A 20631-nucleotide genomic window follows, 5' to 3' on the forward strand; every position below is an offset into this window, starting at 1 on the left:
GCTAAATTGTAGTCATAGAAGGGGATGAAAAGCTGAAGCTTTCAGGGATTGCACGGTATGTTGCCTTCACATACTCTCCAATAATTCAGAGACAAAATAGTTTATGACCAAAGATCCTCACTGGAGAAAATTCTCAGAACATAGAACATGACCTCAAATAACAAAGAAAAATCAGAACCTTAGAGCTAAAGGAAGTGGGAAGTGGGGGATAAGAAAGAACACATAGTTCATTTTCAAGATAGTGGCTCATGAATATCACTGCTGCATTTGTTCACCCTTTGTCCCATTACCCTCCCAAAGACAGATAAACAAGACAAAGGAGGAAAAAAGCAAAAAAGAGACAAAGGCAAAAAAAAAAAAAAGAAAGAAAAGGCTAGGTGCCAGAGGCTTATGCCTGTAATCCTAGCTACTCAAGAGGCTAAGAAGATCTGAGGATCATAGTTCAAAGCCAGCCAGAGCAGGAAAGTTTGAGACTCTTACCTCCAATAAAACTACACAGAAAAGGCTCTGTGGCTCAGGTATTGAGCACAAAGAGGCTCAGGGACACACCCAATCCCTGAGTTCAAGCCCCAGAACTGACAAAAAAAAAACTCGTTTTCATTTCCTGCAATTCACTTCAATAAATATTACTTTACATGATCAGATGCATATAGCTATTGTACTTTTGATATCCTCTCCTAAGAATATCCTCCTTTGGTCTCAACTGTGTGAATGCCTAGAGACCCGTATAATTTTTCATGTCCCAGTGTACTTTTTTTTTTTTTAACCATCCAGTGAGTTTGCCTGTAAATTTATAGGCACATTCTAAGTATAACAAGTGAGGTAAACTATGTAACCTATGTTTCTTTAGATCAAGCTTACTTTGCTTAATATAATTTTTTCCAAACCTTTCCTTTTCTTTACAAATGGTACAATATCATTTCATTCTTTCTGATGGATGAGTAGAATTCCACTGTGTATATAACTGGTGGGTGGAGACAGGAGGGAAAAGCTGAGTGAGGGAAGAAGTGACATTGTTCAAAAAGAAATGTTCTCTTTATCTGATTTATGTAACTATAAACCCCTCTGTAAATCATCTTTACACTAACAATAAAGACATTTAAAAACAACCACCCACAGTTGTAGGTGTGCTACTGTTTTAATCCACAAGAGGGAGGTCGTACAAACGAGTCACACCCATCAAAAAATGTTAAAACACTCATATAAGGAGGAAACTAATAGTGTCAACAGGAATTAGGAGAAGTTAGGCACTGGTGATTCATGCCTGTAATCTTAGCTAACCAGGAGGCTGCTGAAAATAGCAAGAACAGAGGGGAAAGAAAAAATCAAGAGAGCCAGATACCAGGGGATAACACTTGTAATCCTAGCTACTCAGGAGGCTGAGATTTGAGGATCAAGTCTGAAGCCAGCCCCTGCAGGAAAATCTGTGAGACTCTGTCTCATCACTGCACCAGCCTTGAGTGAAAAATCTAAGGGACAGCTCCCAGGCTCTGAGTTCAATCTCCAGTACTGAGATGCAAAGTTTAGAAAAAAAGCAACAAACACTGATGGCTAGTCTTAGGAACAGCTTACTTACCATCATCCTTCAACTCTCTTCTGTCAAGAAGATCATTTACCTCTTAACCCATGGGTACGCCTCCTACAATAAAATATATAGACCTTTAGTGAGAATATCACCATAAAGTCATATGCATCCATACAATGATAGAAAGTTCAATCTTTCTCCTTTCATTAAATGCAAGAAAGTCAAATAAACTCACACCTTTCTATTGCCAGTTAGGAAATTATACAGGAGCGTTAAATGCTCCACACTGAGCAGTACCTTAATACCCTCCAAAAAATGAAAATATAAGAAACGATTAATTACATGTAACATAGGAGAACACAACCCTAAAGCACCAAGCTCCTTTTTATAGAACAGAAACAGACAATTCTCATTTAAAATTCTGTATAAATTGGGCATCAATGGCTCACACCTGCAATCTTACTCAGGAGGCTGAGATCTGAGAATGGCTATTTAAAGCCTGCCCAAGCAGCAAAGTCCATGAGATTCTGATCTCCAATTTTAAAAAACTGCCAGCCTGGAGCTGGTAGCTCATGCCTATAATCCTAGCTACTCAGGAGGCTGAGATATGAGGATCACAGTTCAAAGCCAGCCCAGGCAGGCAGGCTTTGAACCAGATAACCAGAAGTGGCACTGTGGCTCAAGTGGTAGAGTGCTCGCCTTGAGCTGAAGAGCTCAGGGACAGTGTCCAAGCCCAGAGTTCAAGTCCTACGACCAACAACAACAAAAAAACCTACCAAAATAATAATAATAAAAGAGCCAGAAGATGGTGGCTTATGCCTGTAATCCTCAGAAGATTAAGATCTAAGGATTGTGGTTAGAAGCCAACCTGGACAGAAAAGTCCATGAGACTCTTTTTCTCCAATGAACCACCAGAAAACCAGAAGTGGAGTTGTGGCTCAAAGTGGTAGAGTGCTAGTTAGAAGCCAACCTGGACAGAAAAGTCCATGAGACTCTTTATCTCCAATGAACCACCAGAAAACCAGAAGTGGAGTTGTGGCTCAAAGTGGTAGAGTGCTAGCCTTGAACAAAAGATCTCAGGGACAGCACACAAGCCCTGAGTTCAAGCACTAGGACCAATATATGCATATATACATATGTATATATAATATACACATATGTTATGTATACACGTACATATTATGCATATAATATGTATATATTATACATAAATATATTTTAAGGAAATGAGAAAAGAACCCACCCACTAGATGGGTTCAGTGATTATGCAGAAAACAATCCCTTTTGGTCTTATCAGAAATCAATCAGCAAAACGGCTACCTACTAGCTTTCCTAAAAAAGTAAGTTGAAGGCTAGATACCAAACCTTTTAAGGCAGACATAAAATTTTATGGACCATCAGATGAATTCTCTAAGGAAAACAGAATGGAAATACACAAGAATCTATGAAAAGAGCATACGCTTGGAAGTCAGGCCCAAATGCACATCCCAAGATTGCCAATTACAGAAGCTTTCCACAAGTTATGTCAAGTTTCAGCATTGGAGACAACAGCCACAATATTGGAGCAAAAATATCTACCTTGCTGTTTTCAAAATCAAAGAAATGATTTGTGGTGCAGATCTGTACTCAACTATGGATAAATGTACAGCACAGGAGCAGTAGTAGGCATTTGCTATTTTCCTGCTTTTCTAAAATATAATTGTACTGTAATTACAGTCTTAAAACAAAGTAAGGAATTGAATTTAAAAATACTTTGACTTAGCTGGGCGCTGGTGGCTCACACCTGTAATCCTAGCTACTCAGGAGGCTGAGATCTGAGGATCGAGGTTCAAAGCCATCCCGGGCAGGAGAGACTGTGAGACTCCTATCTCCAATAAACCACCAGAAAACCGGAAGTGGCGCTGTAGCTCAAGTGGTAGAGCGCTCACCTTGAGCTGAAGAGCTGAGGGACAGTGCCCAGACCCAGAGTTCAAGCCCCACGACCGACCAAAAAAAAAAAAAAAAACTTTGACTTTAGGGCTGGGAAGGTGGCTCAGTGGTAGAGTGCTTGCCTTGCATGCCTGAGGCCCTGGGTTCGATTCCTTAGCACCACATAGCAAAAAGAAAAAAAGCCGGAGGTGGCACTATGGCTCAAGTGGTAGAGCGCTAGCCTTGAGCTGAAGAGCTGAGGGACAGCGCCCAGGCCCAGAGTTCAGGCGCCACTACCGGACCCAAAAAAATATAAAAAAAAATACTTTGACTTTAGCCGGGCGCTGGTGGCTCACGCCTATGATCCAGGCTACTCAGGAAGCTGAGATCTAAGCATCGAGGTTCAAAGCCAGCCCAAGCAGGAAACTCCATGAGACTCTTATCTCCAATAAACCAGCAGAAAAAAGGAAATGGTGCTGTGGCTCAAGTGGTAGAATGCTTGCCTTGAACTGAAGAATTGAGAGACAGCGCCCAGGCCCAAAGTTCTTGCAAGCCCCACGACCGACCAAAAAAAAAACCTGTGACTTTTTTGGGTTTTTTGTTTTGTTTTGCCAGTCTTGGGGCTTAAACTAAGGGCCTGAGGCACTGTTACTGAGATTCTTTTGCTCAAGGCTAGCACTCTACCACTTGAGCCACAGTGCCACTTCCGCCTTTTTCGGTCTATGTGATATTGAGGACTCGAACCCAGGGCTTCATGAATGCCAGGCAAGCACTCTATCTCTAAGCCATATTCCCAGCCCCTGTTTTTGTTTTTCGTTTTTAATTTTTTTTTTTTTTTTTTGTCAGTTGTGGGGCTTGAACTCTGGGCCTAGGCCCTGTCTCTCAGCTCTTCAGTTTCAGGGCTAGTGCTCTACCACTTGAGCCACAGTGCTATTTCTGGTTTTCTGTTGGCTTACTGGAGATAAGAGTTCCATGGACTTTCCTGCTTGGGCTGGCTTTGAACTGTGATCCCCAGATCTCAGCCTCCTGAGTAGCTAGAATTACAGGCATGAGCCACTGGCACTCGGCTCCTGTTTTTGTTTATTGAGACAGGTTCTCTCTATGTAGGCCAGGTTGGCCTCAAACTCTAAATGCTACTGCCTCCATCCCTAGAGAGCAGGGGCTACAGGTGAAGCTCCATGTCCAGCATAAAATATACTTTCAAATTACAGATAAAACTGTTAGGAATTTAAATTTTTCAACACACTGTCACAAATTCCAGTTACTAAGCCTTTCTCCCCCCCAGGGCAAAAGAATGATTCAAAACTAAATCATTATCCTTTTTTTTTTTTTTTTTAAAGCAAGAATGGAACTCCAACTCCATCCGGGATATTTTCACTCATTGGCTACTGCTCTACCAATGAACCAGGTCTCCAGTCCTCCCATTCTACCAGATCAGTGATTTACTCCAAATCTTTTTGTCACCAGGTCTTGAGCCTTATTATTCAATTTGGCACTTTACAGATTATCTCTAACTCTAAACTGAAATCAGTCATGAAGCTGAGGCAGGAGTGTAACTTCAAGGCTACACGGGCTATACACAGCAAGACCTCTGGCTCAAAAAACAACTCAGAAAGCTGATCATGAGGATTGCAGTTTGAAGACAGCCTGGGCAAAGCTTGTAAAACCCCATTACGATTAAAAAAACCAAAACCAAAAATCCCTTGGTGTGGTGGTGTGCTTTAGCAAGTACAAGAGGCCAGAGTTGGGCTGGGAAGATGGCTCAGTGGTAGAACGCTTGCCTTGATGCCTGAGGCCCTGGGTTCGATTCCTCAGCACCACATAAGCAAAAAGAAAAAAGCCGGAAGTGGCGCTGTGGCTCAAGTGGTAGAGCGCTAGCCTTGAGCTGAAGAGCTGAGGGACAGCGCCCAGGCCCAGAGTTCAGGCCCCACGACCGGACCCAAAAAAAAAAAAAAAGAGGCCAGAGTTCACAGTTCAGAACCAAAACTCCAAAGAAAAAACAAACAAAAAACTATCAAGGAGCTGGGAATGTGGCTTAGTGGTAGAGTACTTGCCTAGCATGCATGAAGCCCTGGGTTCAATTCCTCAGTACCACATAAAGACAGAAGAAGTTGGAAATAGCGCTGAGGCTCAAGTGGTAGAGTGCTATCCTTGAGCAAAAGAAGCTCCGGGGCAGTGCCCAGGCCCTGAGATCAAACCCCAGGACTGGCCAAAAAAAAAAACCTATCATGTACTACTTTTTTTTTTTTTTTTGCCAGTCCTGGGGCTAGATCTCTGGGCATGGGCACTCTTCCTGAGCTTCTTTTGCCCAAGGCAAGCACTCTACCACTTGAGCCACAGAAGCACTTCCAGCTACTTTGAGTAGTTTACTTGAGAGAAGAGTCTCACTGAGCTTCTTGCCCGGACTGGCTTTGGACGGGCTTCGAACCGCAATCCTTAGATCTCAGCCTCCTGAGTAGCTAAGGATTACAGGCCTGAGCCACTGGAATCTGGCACACACTGCTTCCTTTTAGTAAAAATTCAAGATACGTACTAGAATCTGGATACAGTATTGATAAACTTAGGGATGCACATTTCACAATACTGTATTTATACATAAGAAAAGATTTTCTGAAGAGCAAACCACATGCAGACATAAATTAAAAGATCAATAGATGCTCGGGGGCCCGTGGCTCAAGCCTATACTCCTAGCTACTCAGGAAGCTGAGAACTGAGGATCACAGTTTGAAGCCAGCCCAAGAGAAAAGCCCACGAAACTCTGATCTCCAATTAACCACAAAAAGACAGAAGTGAAGCTGTGGCTCAAGTTGTAAAACACCAGCTTTGAGTGAAAAGGTGACAGCACCCAAGCCCTGAGTTCAAATCCCCAAACCAGCACTACATGGAGGTGGGGGGAGAGGAACAAGCGCATATTATCAAACTAAAATAGCATTACTGCTGGGTGCTGGTGGCTCACACCATTCACATGTGTGATTGCAGCTTATCAGGAAAATGAGATCTGAGGATCATGGTTCAAAGCCAGTCCAGGCAGAAAGGCCATGAAACACTTGTCTCCAATTAACCACTAAAAAGCCAGAAGTGGAGGTGTGGCTCAAATGGTAGTCACTTACCAGCCTTGACCAAAAAAAACCAAGTGAGGGTTGAGGCTCTGAGCCCATCTCAGACTGACTGAGCGCACGCACACAACTATACACATACACAACTACACAGAGAATTTTTTTAATGCGGCTCAAGAAAGTGAAGAAGGAGGGGGCTGGGAAGATGGCTCAGTGGTACAGTGCGTGCCTTGCATTCATGAGGCCCTGGGTTCGATTCCTCAGCACCACATAAGTAGAAAAAGCAGGAAATGGGGCTGAGGCTTGAGCTGAAAAGCTGAGGGACAGCTCCCAGGCCCAGAGTTCAGGCCCCACGACCGACCAAAAAAAAAAAAAAAAAGAAAGTGAAGAAGGAAAGGACCAAGTATTTGCTAAGGGCTTCCTAGGGGCCGGAAGCTGTGCTACATGCTGTACAGACACCTCATTATTACTATGAAAAAATAGGGATATTATCCCTATTTTACAGATGGGCTTGGGACAGGACAAGTAGTACAAATGGGAATCTAACTCAAAACCTGCTGCCTTCAAACCATCAGTCACATCACACCTTCTCCCACAAAGATAATTTTCAAGTCACATTAAAACTGATTCTGGCCAGATGCCTGTGACTCATGCCTGAAATCCTAGCTACTTGGTAGGCTGAGAAATCTAGAGATCAAGGTTGGAAGACAAAAAGGTCCATGAAACTTGTATGTCCAATTAACCATTTAAAAAGCTGGAAGTGTAACCGGGTGCCAGTGGCTCATGCCTCTAATCCTAACTACTCAGGAGACTGAGATCTGAGGATAGCGGTTCTAAACCAGCCAGGGCAGAAAAGTCCCTGTGAGACTGTTACCTCCAATTAACCACTCAAAAAACGGAAATGGAGCTGTGGCTCAAGTGGTAGTGAGCTACTTACTCTTGAGCACAAAGAGACTCAGGAACACTCAGGCCCTAAATTGAAGTTCCCCACAAGAAAAAAAAAAAAAAAAAAAAGCTCAGAGTGGAGCTGTGGTTCAAGGTAGAGCACTAATCTTGAGGGGAGAAGAAAGCTTAGAAAAAAAAACAAAAAAAAAGCTAGGTCCTGAGTTCAAGCCCCAGGACTGGCAGGAAACGCACACACAATGATTCTGGAACCAGGTGCTAGTGGCTTCCATGTATAATCCTGGCTACTTGAGAGGCTGAAATCTGAGGATCACACTCACCGCAGTTGATTCTTATCTCCAATTAATAATTAAAAAAAAAAACCAGAAGTGGAGCTGTGGATCTATCAAGTGGCAGTGCCCCAGCCTGGAGCAAAAAAAGCCAAGTGAAAGGGCAAAGTCCTGAGTTCAAGCCCTAGGACTCCATTTAAAAAAAAAAAAACCCTGATTGAGCTAATAATCAAAGGTATCCATCCTTTGGTGGTGATTGCTTATCCAAATCCTCAGGACAAGCTGACGTTGTGAAAGCAATGTGTGATGCACACAGGGAATTAAGATGGGGGGGGGGGGGGAGATGAGAACGGTTTTGATGGACACTAACTTGGCACAAAGGACAGAGAGGGGACCCAGCCGCCGGCCACAGGAAGCTGCTCGCAGTCGGGGCAGGCAGGGCAGGCGGGGCCGAGATTCGGGGACCGCAGCAGCAGCAGCAGCAGGTGCTGCTAGGAGGGTCCCGCCCGGGCCATCGCCGCCTCCCGGCAGATCTGCCACCCACCCCTCAGCGTGGGGAAGGCCCCGGGTGAGGCAGAGCTGGGGGTCTGGGGGTGTCAGGGAGGGCGGGCCCCCCAGGTGAGCGGCCTGGGTGAACTCCTCCAGCGCAGAGTGGGGAGATGGGGAGTCACCCCCCACACACACACACACTTCCTGCCCGGCGTCCCCAGCCCGGGGTGCACCCACCTGTCAAAGGAAGGCCGGGAGCCCCCCCCCCGCCCTGCGCAATCCGAAGGTTCCAGAAGCCTCGACTCGCGCACCCACCGCGGCCGGCCGACCCCCCCCCCCCAGGCGGCCTGCCGCCCCGCCCCGCCCCGGGCACGCGCGGGGCCCGCCCGGCCCCCTCCGCCCCGCACCTCGCGGGAACCGCCGCAGCCCCGGCCCGGCCCCCTCAGCCTCCGCGGCCGAGCCCCGCGCCTCCCCTCCCCCAGGCCGCTCCCGGCCCGGCCGCGGCAGGCGGTGGAAGCCTGTCCCCCCCCCCCCGCCGCCATCTTGCCCCTTCGCCCCCACAACACAGCCATCCCGGCCTGCATCCCCCCGCCCGCCCCCAGCCGGGACCCGCCGGGCGGCGACGCGCGCCCCTCGCGGACACTCACCCACCGCCGGCCTGCGCAGTTCGGGCGGCTCCGAGCGTCCCGCCGGGAAAGGGGGCGGGGCCGGGGCCGCCCGGGGGCGGGGCCGGGGCCGCCCGGGGGCGGGGCCGGGAGTCACGTGGCCACTCCGGCAGCCACACTCTCACACATCTCCTCCCCATCACCCCCTCCCGCCGCGAGCTGGCTGCGCGCAGGCGCAGTAGGGCTCGCGGCCCTGGGGGGGCGGTGGCCCGAGGTTTGGCCCGGGGTCCCAGGAGCGGCTGCTCCTTCCAAGGCCCAGGCTGCGCCTGTACCAGCTCACGGCTCTCCCTCTAGCTTTCCTTAACCTTATTCGCCACAGCAGGCGGGAAGTCCTGACTGCAGTCTACCTCTCAATAGACTGTAAGGAAGTCAGGGACGTGCGTGGCGGGGTTCTCTTCTCTCTTGTCCCCTCGAGAAAACCCACTCGGGGCTGGACGCCGATGCTTCACGCCTGCCATCCTAGCTACTCAGGATCCTGGCTGAGATCTCAGGATCATGGTTCAAAGCCACTGCGGCCTCAGCAACCAGCCCTCAGCTGTACTTTGGATCTTTAATGCGCCCCCAAAAGGCCCTGTTGTAGAAGACTTGGTCTGTAGCCTGTGGCACTGTTAGACTCACCTCCTAGGCCAGAGGAAAATCAAACGATACAAGCAATAGTGAAAAATCAGGAAGGGAACTTTAATCATTGGGATTGTACTGGGAAGGCAAAGCTCTTGCCAGGATTCACAGCCCTATCCTGGGGTAAAAGGTCATTACACTTGAGACATTGTCCCTGATCAGAGAGGTAATGTGTCCTAGAGCATCTTTTGTGGTTGCTGTTACATCAGCTCCATCAGATCTGATATTCCAGGTATCCAAGAAGACCGAAGCACCGTGGAGGCTCAGATGACAACCTCACACCTGCTAGTCACCAAAGAGGCCACTTGTGGACCTTAGTCAAAAGTCCACGTGGCTCATGCCTGTAATCCTAGCTACTCAGGAGGCTGAGATTTGAAGATTGCAGTTTGAAGGCAACCTGGGTAGAAAATCTGTGAGACTCTTATCCCCCAACTAACCATAAGAAAAAGCCAAATGAGAATGCCAGGCCTTGAGTTCAAGCCCTGGTACAAGAAAGGAAAGAAAGGAAGGAAGGAAGGGAGGGAGGGAGGGAGAGAGATAGGGGGAGAGGGAGAGAGGGAGGGAGGAAAGAAAAGAGAGGAAGGAAGGAGAGAAAGAGGAGATGGAGGGAAGACAGAAGGAAGGAAGGAAGGAAGGAAGGAAGGAAGGAAGGAAGGAAGGAAGGAAGGAAGGGCTGGAACTGAAATGCAAATGCCTTCAGAAGCAGACATTCTTGCATGTCTCAAGGACTTCCAGACTTCTCTGTTTCTGCTTAGCGACCCCCTCCCTCTGCTCACACACAAAATCCAATCTCTAGCAATGCTCATTCTGGCCAACCAGTTTTCTTTCTCCATCAAGCTGTTTCTCTAGAACTTCACTGTCCAATAAGATAATCAAGGCAATCATCAAGGTAGACTCGTGCCCTTGGCCTGCTCAGTGTAATCAGGCTGTCTTATAATAGTGGTTCTGGTCACTTGTCCCTGCCTAAAGGTGAGGAGGACTTAGTGTCTGCACTCAGTGTTTAGCAGAGTAACTGACACTAGCAGGAGCTCAACAAAAGGCTTACTGTGTGGATTCCTGTCTTCAGAGTTTGGAGGAGAAAGAGGACATTAATTTGGACACATTGAAGTGGTACTGGAGCTTGAACTCAGGTCCTGCGCTCCATCCCTTAGCTTTTTCATGCAAAAGTAGAACTCTTCCACTTGAAGCCGAGCGCTGGTAGCTCATGCCTATAATCCTAGATATTCAGGAGGCTGAGATCTGAGGATCACGGTTCAAAGCCAGCCTGGGCAGGAAAGTCTGTGAGACTCTTATCTCCAATAAACCACTAGAAAACCTGAAATGGCGCTGTGGCTCAAGAAGTAGGTCGCTCACCTTGAGCTGAAGAGCACAGGGACAGCGCCCAAGCCCAGAGTTCAAGCCCCACGACTGACTTTTTTGCTGGTTAATTAGAGATGTGTCTCATGGATTGTCTTGCCCTGGCTGGCTTATTTCTATACTAGTTCTCAACTACAACACATTTTTTTCCCCTGGGGGACATTTAATAATACAAAAAAAAAAAAAACACCTGGAGGCAGATAGCACTAGGTAAAAACCACGTAACTGCTGGTAAGTAAATAGCAAGCAAGAGTTAAGTACTAAACACCCAGCCATATACACAGCAGATGCCCATAACCAAAATGAGCAAACCCAAATATCATGATTGAAGTTGAGAACCCCAAGTTAACCCATTCTGTCCATCCCAGCACTAACAGAATATTACATGAATCACATTTGGGTGCATTCTACTGACCCATTTACTGAGTAACCATTTCCTAAAAGCAACAGAAAAGATTCTGCAGCAGAGCAGGATGATACCTTGTCATTGAAGTGTAAGAATCCAGAAGATTCCAGAAATGTCTGAAAGATGAAGTATAGAGTTTTGGGCAAACCCCAATAGAGAACCAAAGCACAGAATCTCAGGGGTTTTGGTATGCTGTTTCCTCTACTGACAAAGCACTGGATTCAGGATTAAATCGTGGGCTGGGAATGTGGCTTAGTGGTAGAGTACTGCCTAGCTTACATGAATCCCTGGGTTAGATTCCTCAGTACCACATACACAGAAAAACCTGGAAAAGGCGCTGTGGCTCAAGTGATACAGTGCTAGCCTTGAACAAAAGAATCTCAGAGGCAGTGCCCAGGTCCTGAGTTCAAGCTCCAGGACTGGCAAAAAAAAAAAAAAGATTAAATTTTGTGTGTGTTTGCACGCACGTGCGTGTGCACAAACGGGTGTATTAAGACTTATGGGTCTACGGCACTAACTCTTAGCTTTTTTGCTCAAAGCTGGTGCTCTAGCACTTACTTGAGCCACAGCTCCACTTCCAGCTTTTTGCTGGTTAGTTGGAGATGAGTCTCACAGACTTTTCTGCTGGGACAAGCTCTTAACCTGGATCCTCAGATCTCAGCCTCCTGCGTAGCTAGGATTACAGGCCTGAGTCCTGATTGATATAATCTGGGCTGCCTATCACTGGCACCTAACTAACAATCCAAAATGAATTAAAAGTAGTGTATAAAAGATCAAACTTGGCTGGGAAGGTGGCTCAGTGGTAGAGTGCTTGCCTTGCAAGCCGGAGGCCCTGGGTTCGATTCCTCAGCACCACATAAGCAAAAAGAAAAAAGCCGGAAGTGGTGCTGTGGCTCAAGTGGTAGAGTGCTAGCCTTGAGCCCAGAGTTCAGGGCCCATGACCGGACCAAAAAAAAAAAAAATCAAACTTGTGGAAGTAGAGCTGTGGTTCAAGTGGTAGAGCACCAGCCTTGAACAAAAAAGCTCAGGAGCAGCGCCTAGGCCCTAACTTCAAGCCCAATGAAAAAATCTGGACCTCTCTCTCTCTCTCTCTCTGCCTCTCTCACTCTCTCTCAAACACACACACACACACACACACACACACACACACACACACACACACACACACACACACCAGGCTTAGGTCAAGAGGACACGTGACTTGTGTGGCTCAGATTCTAGGGCTTCATGGGGAATCTTCATAACCTCTTATTGGAGGAAAAGAAACAAACCTGTTTTTTGTTTTGTCAGTCGTGGGCTTGAACTCTGGGCCTGGGCGCTGTCCCCCAGATCTTCAGCTCAAGGTGAGCACTGAACTACTTGAGCCACAGCGCCACTTCCAATTTTCTGGTGGTTCACTGGAGATAAAAGTCTCATGGACTTTCCTATTCGGGCTGGCTTTGAACCATGATCCTCAGATCTCAGTAGCTACAATGACAGGTATGAGCCACCAACGCCCGGCACAGACCTGTGTTAAAGATAGGTCTCCATAATATGTTGGCTCAATTGAAACAGACTGTATTAGTATACCATCCCTTTCACCAGTGGGTCTGTAAAGGAAAAGGTAGAAGATGCCAACCCTCTCAGAGAGGTAAATACTGGGCAGTTCACCTGGACGTCTACCCTACTTGGAAGAAAACATTACCTAAGTTACAGATCAACTCCAATGCCTAGGTAGTGCCTAATGATGTTACCTATTCCAGGGAGATTTGAGAAGAATAATTGGAATATTGATAACAAATAAATCTAAGGGAGGGAGGCATTGGAGGCTTATGCTTGTAATCCTACCTACGCAGGAGGCCCCAGCAGGAAAGTCCTGAGATTCTTAACCACCAAAAAGCTAGAAGTGGTGCTGTGCCTCAAGTGGTAGAGTGCTAGCCTTGAGGGGAAAAAAAGCTCAAGAAAAGTGGCCCAGGACTGGCACCAAAAACCAACCAAACAAACAAACAAAAACCAAAAGAATGTCAAAATTGATTAATTGAATGTGGATTTGGGTGCTGAATGCTGGTGGCTCCCATCTGTTATCCTAGCTACTCAGGAGGCTGAGATCTGAGGATCAGAGTTTGAAGCCAGCTTGAGCAGACAAATCAATAAGACTCTTCCAGGGAGAAGTGGGGCATGGAGGAATAAAAGCCAGAAATAAAAGCTAAATAAAAGCTAGGGGAGAACAGAGAGGAAGGTCCTGCGTTCAAGATCCAGGACTGTTGCAAAGAAAAAAACTACAAGAATGTGTGTGTCCTATTTGAGTTCTTCCCCAAGGGCATCCGCTAAATAGAAAACTCAGTGAGCAGGTCTGCAGAAAGACCAATCCTGCAAATGCCAGTCAGCTTCATTATCCAACCATGCTGGCTCTTGTTCGGTCAGTAGACATGTTGAGTATAATGAACCTTGTCCATTGTTTCCAGCAAGAGATCTGTCCTCACTGGAATTGATACTGATTTTATTTTCCTTTCCCCATCTGAAACGATTCTGTGTTGTCGCCATCTGGGAACCTGTCTATGACTGTCACCATTCAATGATACTATGATTAAGCATCATTTTGCCCCATGCAAATTTTGTTGTCGCTAAGGGTCTCGTGTAAAAGCAAGAGAATGAAGCCCAAGCTCTTGGAATTGACTGCTCTTATCATAGATCCAGTTATGTGGGGACAAGTGGCCTGGTAGGTTGGAGAAATGGACAACAGGAGCCAAGACCCTGCCAGTCAATCACTGCCCTGGGGAGGGAGGTGATGCTTTCTACCAGTGGCCAGTAGATGGGGCTGTTATCCACACAGACAGCGTACCTAGAGTCTCAAAATTTTTTATCTCTGGGTCCAGACAAAATTTACTTTCCTCCATCTGGGCCCTGGTGGCTCATGCCTATAATCCTGGCTCCTCAGGAGACCTGAGGGTTCTGGTTTGAAACCCACCTGGAAAGGAAAATTTAAGGGATTCTTTTCTTCTCTTTTCTTTCTTCCTTCCTTTCTTTCCTTTCTTTCTTCTTTCTTCCTTCTTCCCTCCCTCCCTCCCTCTCTTCTCTCTCTCTTCTCTCTCTCTTTCTCTCTCTCTTCTCTCTCTCTCTTTCTTTCTTTCTTTCTTTCTTTCTTTCTTTCTTTCTTTCTTTCTTTCTTTCTTTCTTTCTTTCTTTCTTTCTTTCTTTCTTTCTGTAGCTTCTTTTGCTCAAAGCTAGCATTCTACCACTTGAGTCACAGCACCACTTCTCATTTTTTCTGTTTATGTGGTACTGAGGAATTGAACCCAGGGCTTCATGCATGCTAGGCAAGAATTCTACCACTAAGTCACATTCCCAGCCTGAAGAATTCTTTAGAAAGCTGGAAGTGGAGGTGTGGCTCAAATGGTAGAGCACCATCCATGGGCAATAAATAAGCTAAGGGAGAGTGCAATGGACCAAATTCAAGCTCTAATACTGGCAGAAAGAAAAAGAAAGAAAGGAAGGAAGGAAGGAAGGAGAGAGAGAGAAAGAGGGAAAGAGAGAAAGAGAGAAAGGAGAGAAAGAGAGAGGAAAAAGAGAGAGAAAGAGAGAGAGCAAGCCAGAAGTAGAGCTGTGATTCATGTGGTAGAACATTAGCTATGCCCCAAAAGCCTCAGAGACAGAGTCCTGAGTTCATGCCCCAAGAATGGCACACACACACACACACACACACACACACACACACAAAGTTACATTGAATCTCTTATAAGTATTTCTCTTTTTTAAAGCTGGTCCGCTGGCCAGCTTTTTCTTAATCGTTTATTGGAAATAAGAGTCTCACAGGACAATCTGGGTCTTGTGGCACGGTGGTCGTCACCCTCTACAGGATGGGCTTCCCGGAGGCTTCCAGAACAGATCAGATTAAGGCTGTCTGCTCTGCAGGCAGTGGGTTCAAGCAGACCTTATCTTCAAGGAGATTGAGAAGATGCTTGAAGAGGTTGCATTTGCAGAACCTTGAGAGAAGATTTTAGGGAATGAGGGGAAAACCGAGCTTTCTATAGTAGCAGAGCCAACCTGCTGTCACACATTCAAGTTTGAAAGTACTGATAAAAAAGTGACAGCCTTAAAAAGAAACATATGTGCATGTATGAAGGACCCCAAAGTGATGGAAACAGAAACTGTCCCCAAGGAATTAGTGTGTGAAGAAGGTGAACAGTTTGTGAAGAAAATTGGTGGTATTTTTGCCTTCAAGGTGAAGGATGACCTGGGGAGGGAGGTGGATAAAGAAGCCACTTGGGTAGTGGATGTAAAGAATGGCAAAGGATCAGTGCATCAGTGCTTCTGAACTCAGATAAAAAGGCTGCACGGTCACCATGGCCAACTCAGACTTGCTGGCTTTGATGACTGAGAAAATGAACCCTCAGCCAAGGTAAATTGAAAATCACTGGCAACATGGGCCTGGCAATAAAGTTACAGAGTCTTCGACTTCAGTGAGGCAAAGCTAAACTGTGAGGAATACCTCTGACAACTTGGGGAAAATATCTCCATCTCCTGAGTTGTCACAGCTTAGATTGAAACCATACACAGACAATGAGCATAAGTTAGATTTGTTGGTGATGGATCATGTTTTTCCTAAACTCTGGGTAAACAGGGTCTTGTGGTGTAGGACTGCTTGGCGGAATTGTATACAATTGTACATGACAAAGTTAATATGGTAATTATGGTTTGGGGTGAGTTTGAGTTTCAGAATAAAATTAGGAACAATAAAATCTGAAGGATTATGTAAACAAAAGCTCTTGTTTTGTTTAGAACTATATATAAGATTCATTCTGCTGAAGATTCAATTTAAGACTTTTCTTTGGGAGAACTAGGGTAAAAACAGAAATACTAGTAGCTGAGCAGTAATTAATGTTTTACACTTGATAAACCGCATGGATTTGTTAACATTCTGCATTGGGATTAACCAGGAAAAAAACATAAAAGTTTTGCATATATCATAGCATCAGAAACCATTTCCCCCCCAAAAAAAGTTATGATCAAAGCTTGAGGGAAATTTTTTAGTTGAACACAGACCTATGTTTAAAGTAAAAATATTTTTAAATGGGTTTATTTCTTGAAAAATCAGGGTATTAGAGTCATATAATGCTGTTGCTAAAAATAATGGAAAAAATACATTTGTTTTTCAGATGCGCAGTTTTCAAATTATAATCTCATTAAGTTTGAGGTTCTCAGCCTTTTACTATAATTTTTCTTTTTCCTATGCTTCAGTAATTATCCACATTTGCCTTATTATAGTCTTTCTAATTCTAATGTTATTTCTTATCACTCAGATGGACATGGAATAAAAATAATGCTTTTGGAAGAATATTTAATAGAAAATAAAGTAGCTCTTCCTGGAAAAAAAAAAAAGAGTCTCATGGACTTTCCTGTTCAGGCTGGCTTTGAACCGTGATCCTCAGATCTCAGCCTCCTTAGTAGCTAGAATGACAGGTATGAGCCTTTAGTGTCTAGCTCACATACTTTTTTTGTGTGGATGTAGGTTGATACTAAGGCTTAAACTCAGGGCTAGAGCTCTTTCCCTTCGCATTTTTTATTTTGGCTCGAGTACTCTACCACTTGAATCACACTTCCACTTCCAGCTTTTTGGTGGTTAATTGGAAATAAGAGTCTCAAGGACTTTCCTACCCAGGGTGCCTTTGAACCTTCATCTACAGATTTCAGTCTCCTGACTAGTTAGGATTATAAGTGTGAGCCATTGGCACTAGCTACTTTTGGATACTCTTTAGGGATAAAAATATTTGGTGTGTATCATAATATACCTACCCTACATATTTTTAAATCATCCTTTAAGACTTCACCATGTCTCTGGAATTAGCACATTTCCTCCTCTTGAAAGACTGACAACAGGTTAAACAACCCACAAAATGCCCCTAATTGTAGGACCATGCAGTCCAAGTTGCCTGCCCCTTCCGGCTTGGCCACCATTCCTTTGTGCCGGGTTTGCATCTGTACAGAGCTTTATAACACATTCACTTTGTTGACTTTTCCACTTAAGTTCTTTATTGTGCCGAGTCCCTTTTGTCCTGGTGGAAAAGACTTGTAAAGAAAAGTGGACACACCGTACTTGCTAAGTATTGCTCTGTGTTGAAAACCACAGTTCCTTTTTAACACACTCTGTGTGTGTGTGTGTGTGTGTGTGTGTGTGTGTGTGTGTGTGTGTGTGTGCCAATACTTGGACTTTGAACTCAGGATTTTCAACTCTTGCTTGGATTTTTTTTTTTTTTTGGTGGGGGGAGGAGGTACACTCTATCATTTGAGCTATACCTCCACATTTAGCTTTTCAACAGTTAACTGGATAGAAAAGTCTCATGGACTTTTCTGCCAGGGGTGGCCTCAAATCTTGAGCCTCAAATGTCAGCCTCCTTAATAGCTGGGATTACAAGTGTGAGCCACCAGCATTTGGCTGACTTTTTGTGTATGTGTCGGTCGTGGTACCTGAACTCTGGGCCTGGGGGTGCTGTCCCTGAGCTCTTCAGCTATAGGTGAGCACTCTACCACTTGAGCCACAGCGCCACTTCTGGTTTGCTGGTGGTTAATTGGAGTCTCATGGAGGGGCCAGGAAGGTGGCTCAGTGGTAGAGTGCTTGCCTTGCATACCTGAGGCCCTGGGTTTGATTCCTCAGCACCACATAAGCAAAAAGAAAAAAGCCGGAAGTGGCGCTGTGGCTCAAGTGGTAGAGTGCTAGCCTTGAGCTGAAATGCTGAGGGACAGCCAGACCCCCCTCCCCAAAAAAAAAAAAAAAGTCTCATGGGCTTTCCTGGCTGGAATGGCTTTGAACTGAGATCCTCAGATCTCAGCCTCCTGAATAGCTAGCATTACAGGCTTGAGCCACCAGCGCTTGGCTTGACTGACTCTTTTTGAGTTTAGTAAAATGTGTAGTATAAATAGGACACTGGTGGCCCATGTCTGTAATCCCAGCTACTCAGAAGGCTAAGATATAAGGATCAAGATTTGAAGCCTGCCCCAGTTTATCTCCAATTAACTAGCCAAAAGCTGGAAGTGGAGGTGAGGTTCATGTGATAGAGCATCAGTGTTGCGCGAACAAGCCAAGAGAGAGAACAAGGCCTTGAGTTCAAGCCCCAGTAGAAGGAGAGTGTGGGGGTGTAAGGTAAAAACCTCCCCCCTGGATGACAGGAAAGCAATCTATTTAGGGCTGAAGACTCAGGTCTTATTTTGATGTTCATGCCACGCATGCTGATCACCCCAAAACTCTTTTTTTTTTAATGCCAGTCCTGGAGCTTGAACTCAGAACCTTAGTGCTGTCTCTGAGCTTTTTTTGCTCAAAACTAGTGCTCTACCACTTCCAGCTTTTTGGCTGGTTAATTCGAGAGAAGAGTCTTATGGAATTTCCTGTGAGGGCTGGCTTCAAAGTGCAATCCTCAGATTTTAGCCTCCTGAGTAGCTAGGATGACCAGCATGAGCCACCAGCACGCTGTCCAGAGCTCCTTTACTACTAAATTCCCCAAATGTCCCTCTGAGGCCCTTGAGGTAAAAGTCTAGTATAATATCTTGTGTCTTTTTGAGTCCTTTCAAAAGACAGTCAAATTTAGCTTTCACTGATTAGAGATTGAGCAGTACAAAATTGAGTTCCTTAGATTAAATGTGGCCCTTATCTCTGTTCTTTTTGTTGTTGTAGTTGGTTGTGGGGCTGGAACTCTGGGCCTGGGCGCTGTCCCCCAGCTCTTCAGCTCAAGGCAGGTACTCTACCACTTGAGCCACAGCACCACTTCCAGTTTTCTGGTGGTTCATTGGAGATAAGAGTCTCACGGATGTTCCTGCCCAGGCTGGCTTTGAATTGTATTATTGAACTTCTAAGATGGAACTTATTCTTCATTCTGTATTGCTTTCAATAGTTTCTGCTCAAATAAAATAAAATTTCAATTTGACCCTGGAAATTTGTGTAATTTTTGTCTACTCCATTTTTTTCTTTTGGAACAGGATTTTTTTGCTACAAGTCCAGGATCTAAAGACTAAGAAGTGGGGAAAAGAAAAAGAAAAAAAGAACGGAAAACGCCTTTTTCTTCCATAAGTGGAACACTCTCAAACAAAAGGGGTCAAATGACAATCTACACAATTTTCTATGCTTTTGATGATCAGTCATGAGGTGGTGAACTAGCAGATCTGTAACTAAGTGAAGAATAAAAGCTATGTGTTCTGTGCATGCTGTTCTACTTATAAAAGTATTGCTTCCTACCTTGCTATCCTTCAGCATAACCATCTTTGGCTTTTCTAACCCACATGGATGGGGGTTTAACATTTACTGAATACTTATGTTTATTATTCCAAAGGCGTTGCAATATTTAATCCAAACGTGTGTGTGCATGGGTATGTGTGTGTGTATATGTGTGTGCATATGTATTTACATATCAGTTCTTGTAAGCTTTTTTTTTTTTTTGTCGGTTGTGGGGCTTGAACTCTGGGCCTGGGTGCAAGTGCTCTACCACTTGGGCTACAGCACCATTTCCAGTTTTCTAGTGGTTTATTGGAGATAAGAGTCTGACGGTCTTTCCTGCCTGGGCTGGCTTTGAACTGTGGATCCTCAGATCTCAGCCTCCTGAGTAGCTAGGATTACAGGCTTGAGCCACCGGTGCCCAGCTTCTTTATTTTTTATTTTTTTATATTTTTTTGTTTTTGGGTCCGGTCGTGGGGCCTGAACTCTGGGCCTGGGCGCTGTCCCTCAGCTCTTCAGCTCAAGGCTAGAGCTCTACCACTTGAGCCACAGCACCATTTCTGGCTTTTTTCTTTTTTCTTATGTGGTGCTGAGGAATGGAACCCAGGGCCTCAGGCATGCAAGGCAAGCACTCTACCACTGAGCCACCATCCCAGCTCGGTGCCCAGCTTCTTGTAAGCTTTTATTGCAAGCTTTTCTTTACTCAAGGCTAGCACTCTACCACTTGAGCCACACCTCCAGTAGCTTTTTGCTACTTGGAAGTAAGTCTTTTGGATTTGTCTGCCTGGGCTGACTTCGAATCTTGATCCTCAGATCTAAGCCTTCTAAATAGCTTAGATTACAGACTTGAGTAACCATTGTCCAGCTTCATTTTCCAATTTATTTATTTTTGCTAGTCTTGGGGCTTGAACTCAGGACCTGGGCACTACCCCTTAGCTTCTTTTGCTCAAGGCTAACACTTTACCACTTGAGGCACAGCACCATTTCTGGCTTTTTCCAGGTAGTCCTGGAAACTGGAGCCCCCAGTTTATTGGAGTTTCCAAGTAATTTATTGGAGTAGTTTATTGAAAGTCTCATGGACTTGCCTGCCCTGGCTGGCTTCCAACCACAATCTTCAGATCTCAGCCTCCTGAGTAGCTAGGATTACAGGTTGAGCCACGGGTGCCCGGCTAATCTTCCAACTTTTTTTTTTTTTTGGGGGGGTCCGGTAGTGGGGCCTGAACTCTGGGCCTGGGCGCTGTCCCTCAGCTCTTCAGC

General features: G+C 45.4%; 1 protein-coding gene and 1 pseudogene across 2 annotated transcripts in view; one reads left to right on the forward strand and one right to left on the reverse strand.

Annotated features, from left to right (window-relative positions):
* The window catches only part of Scaper (S-phase cyclin A associated protein in the ER), a 214986-nt gene extending 206135 nt beyond the window's left edge, over positions 1 to 8851 (reverse strand). For both annotated transcript variants that reach the window (XM_042697751.1, XM_042697750.1), the window contains exons 1-2: positions 8798 to 8851; positions 1577 to 1639 (exon numbers count right to left, since the gene is read on the reverse strand). In XM_042697751.1, coding sequence (XP_042553685.1) covers positions 1577 to 1582 — 6 coding nt within the window. In that variant the 5' untranslated portion in view covers positions 1583 to 1639; positions 8798 to 8851. The remainder of the gene's footprint in view (positions 1 to 1576; positions 1640 to 8797) is intronic.
* A 6139-nt stretch (positions 8852 to 14990) lies between these two features.
* On the forward strand, positions 14991 to 15656 carry LOC122123422 (annotated as a pseudogene).
* Positions 15657 to 20631: the final 4975 nt, after the last annotated feature.

Source organism: Dipodomys spectabilis, unplaced genomic scaffold (genome assembly GCF_019054845.1).
Source record: "Dipodomys spectabilis isolate Male_0828 unplaced genomic scaffold, ASM1905484v1 ptg000228l, whole genome shotgun sequence".
Classification (NCBI taxonomy): Eukaryota; Metazoa; Chordata; class Mammalia; order Rodentia; family Heteromyidae; genus Dipodomys; species Dipodomys spectabilis.